Here is a 2,943-nt window from a genome sequence, read left to right as displayed (position 1 = left end):
CACACTCACACACACACATACACATACACACACACACACACACACACATACACACGTGCGCGAGCAATACACGCAAACGCATAATATATTCATTCATTTATCCATTCATTCACTTACAAACCAAGAGAGTATCCAAGAAACGTATAGATTTTCGTGTGGTTATGGAAAACCAAGCGGAGGCTTCGTGACAGCAGTTTGAGTAACCGATGTCAAAATGAATCAAAGTACTTGTAAAAGATAAATTAAATGACTATTTTTATCATTGAGGCAACAGGCACGATGTGTATTGGTTGGAAGAGCATCAATGGACCATAATATTTTGACTCATTTAGTACGTCCGGACCCGGACACAATACTTGCGGTCTACGTCATAGAATTTGCACAGCGATGGTTGTAAACAATATGGCGGAATGTTGTCAAAAAAAGAAAATCTTGACTTTGTTGAGAATTGCCTTTTCTCAATAGCTCAAGAATCTAAATTTTTTGGAGCTAAAGTTAATTTCGCTTTTCATTTTGTACACGGATGCGATAATGGCATCAGTTTGTGCGCTTAGATTATTGTAGAATTGATGTAAGATCTCTCAGAAAACAGCCAAAATCATGGGGATCTTGGATTTTGAAACAGTATTTGATGAGTTGGACAGTTCCCGTAAAGGCTACGTCACAATAGATCAAGTCAAATATTTCTTGGAAAGTATTTTTGAGGACATTGCTGATGACAAGCATGTTTATTTGTCAGTTGAAAAGATATGTGGACCAGGGTCAGAAACAATTCCAAAGGAACGGTTCTACCTCGTTCTGGAGGAGGTAGGCCTCTATAATTTGTTTTCAGTTTTGCTGTTCACGGAAAATTTTACTCAGTTTAGACCACCTTTTTCTTTTCCTTTTTTAAAAATCCATTTTGCACTGAATATGCAGATGTGTCTCTAAATAAATATTTCTCCAGTTATGATAAGATCAATTAGTCGTATGCTTAACACGGTAAACTGTAAAGATATATAGATCTATATATAGTAGTTTAGAAATGACTAAAATATGTTATAAATAATATATTATCTAGCTTTGGAGACCTCTGTCTGCTAGCAGTGAGTGTCAGAGTGCATGTCTATTGAAGATTAGATTAAAAGTAGGCCTATAGTAATACATTTAGGGCCTACAGGGATAAATTATGGTGCTTAAAATTACCATGATGTCTCAAGAGATGAAACCCGCCAAAGGCTTTCAGGTCTCATATATGTCACTCATGTACTCAACATTTTTCATGTAAGATTGCCTGTAAATAGAAAGCCTATTTGTTCACCTTCTCAGGGCTATGTCGAGTAATAATTAAAATCTGTTAAGCTGGAATAGACTTTTGACACTAATATTTTAAGAAGAGTTGTTGACCTTATTACAAATTAGTGTTAATAATATATAGATCTAAGTCTTTTTATTTTGTCTCAAAAACTGTCTACAGAAATAATTTGTCATCTGCTTTTTTTTTTAAATCAAGAGTCTTTGCAGGCTAGAAACTTCAAAGTTTTGCCAGAACCTTTTATTTCAAGAGTTGTATGATGTTTGAAAAAAATATATAGTACTGTGGAACACTTAACCATTCACTTTCATTGTCTTAACTTTTAGTTTATCAACATTGATATACAGTAGGATTAGTTTTTTAGGGTTTTTTTTTAAATCCTTAGGCTACAATTAGTTTATCAATTAGGAGAATGGTATGCATACTGAAACTTTAAGTAAACAAACCCGAAAACGCTGAAACTGAGGGGATTATAAGTTTCCTCTTCTTTTCAAATCAGATCGAACGACGGAAAACATTGGATTCAGAAGCATACTGGGATTTTCAAGCTTTGGACTACAGTGGAAGCGGTCTCATAGCACTGAAAGATGCTTTGCTGCTGTTTCAAGAGTATCATGCAGACCAGTTTTCCCTAGACACTTGGCATGAATTTCTTTGCTCAAGGGACTCTCCAGGTAATTATTGTTGCAAAAATTATCTGACTTATCAATTTGTATACCATTTATTTTCTAGTTCAACACTATGTTTGAGCATAAGCTTGGTGTTTATTTATTGTATTGAATCATTTAGTTTCACTTGCACGGCCATTTTGACCAATTGTGCTTTTTTCATATCTTAATATTTTTATAGGATGGAGTGACGTGTGCTTTTAAAATCATTTATGACTTAATTCCTAACTTGGGAAACTATCTGGGTATTGTATTGAATTTTTTTGGGGGTTTAATTTTGCATGTTTGCGATTTTTTTTCTAAGAAATATTTATTGAACTCTATCAGTTTCAATGGTTTTCAGAATCTATGTTTACTATTTATTCATTTTATTTCATGTAGGCTTACTACTTTTGTTACAAATGTAACCTTTACTTTATACATCTCATGCTCTAAGAAACCTTTGGTTTTTTTTGCAGATGCAGATGTATACTTTAATGAGATAAGGGACTGGCTCTGTGATATTCCAAGGAGTAGCTATCCCAGTACAAAGAGTGAAGTGAGAAAAGAAAGAGCATCGTTGGAGCACAGAAGGACAGATGCAGCTTACCAAGATTTGGAAGACATGAAAGTGTTACTGGTAGGCTTATGCATGGGAACTGGAGTTTAAAGAAGAAGAAGAAGAAGAAGAAGAAGAAGAAGAAGAAGAAGAAGAAGAAGAGGAAGAGGAAGAGGAAGAGGAAGAGGAAGAAGTAAGCAGAAGAACGGAAAGAAGAAGCTGAAAAGGAGGAAGAAAATGGAGAAAAAGAAGCAACTGAAAGGGAGGGCGTATCTATATCTGGCTATAGACAGTGAACGATCTTGTCAGTTTGATAGTGTTTGAGCGTATGAAATCCGCAGCTTGCACTGTATGCTTCCGCGGAAGACGAGTATGTTTCTGAGTGTTCTATGAGGGTCTGCTGGGGTAATAATAGTTGTAAAGCGCATAGAGCAAGCTCTTGA

The 2,943-nt window shown here is 35.3% G+C and overlaps 1 protein-coding gene across 1 annotated transcript in view; it reads left to right on the top strand.

Moving 5' to 3' along the window:
* Positions 1 to 379: 379 nt before the first annotated feature.
* LOC101847194 overlaps positions 380 to 2,943 on the top strand; it is a gene marked incomplete in the record, with an annotated part of 33,595 nt that continues 31,031 nt past the window's right edge. Inside the window, 3 exon segments of the mRNA XM_035970270.1 lie at positions 380 to 807; positions 1,794 to 1,968; positions 2,421 to 2,581. Coding sequence (XP_035826163.1) covers positions 601 to 807; positions 1,794 to 1,968; positions 2,421 to 2,581 — 543 coding nt within the window.

This window comes from Aplysia californica, unplaced genomic scaffold, assembly GCF_000002075.1.
Source record: "Aplysia californica isolate F4 #8 unplaced genomic scaffold, AplCal3.0 scaffold00244, whole genome shotgun sequence".
Taxonomy (NCBI): Eukaryota; Metazoa; Mollusca; class Gastropoda; order Aplysiida; family Aplysiidae; genus Aplysia; species Aplysia californica.
The sequence above is the reverse complement of the archived record's forward strand: the minus strand, read 5'-3'. Positions and strand labels throughout refer to the sequence as shown.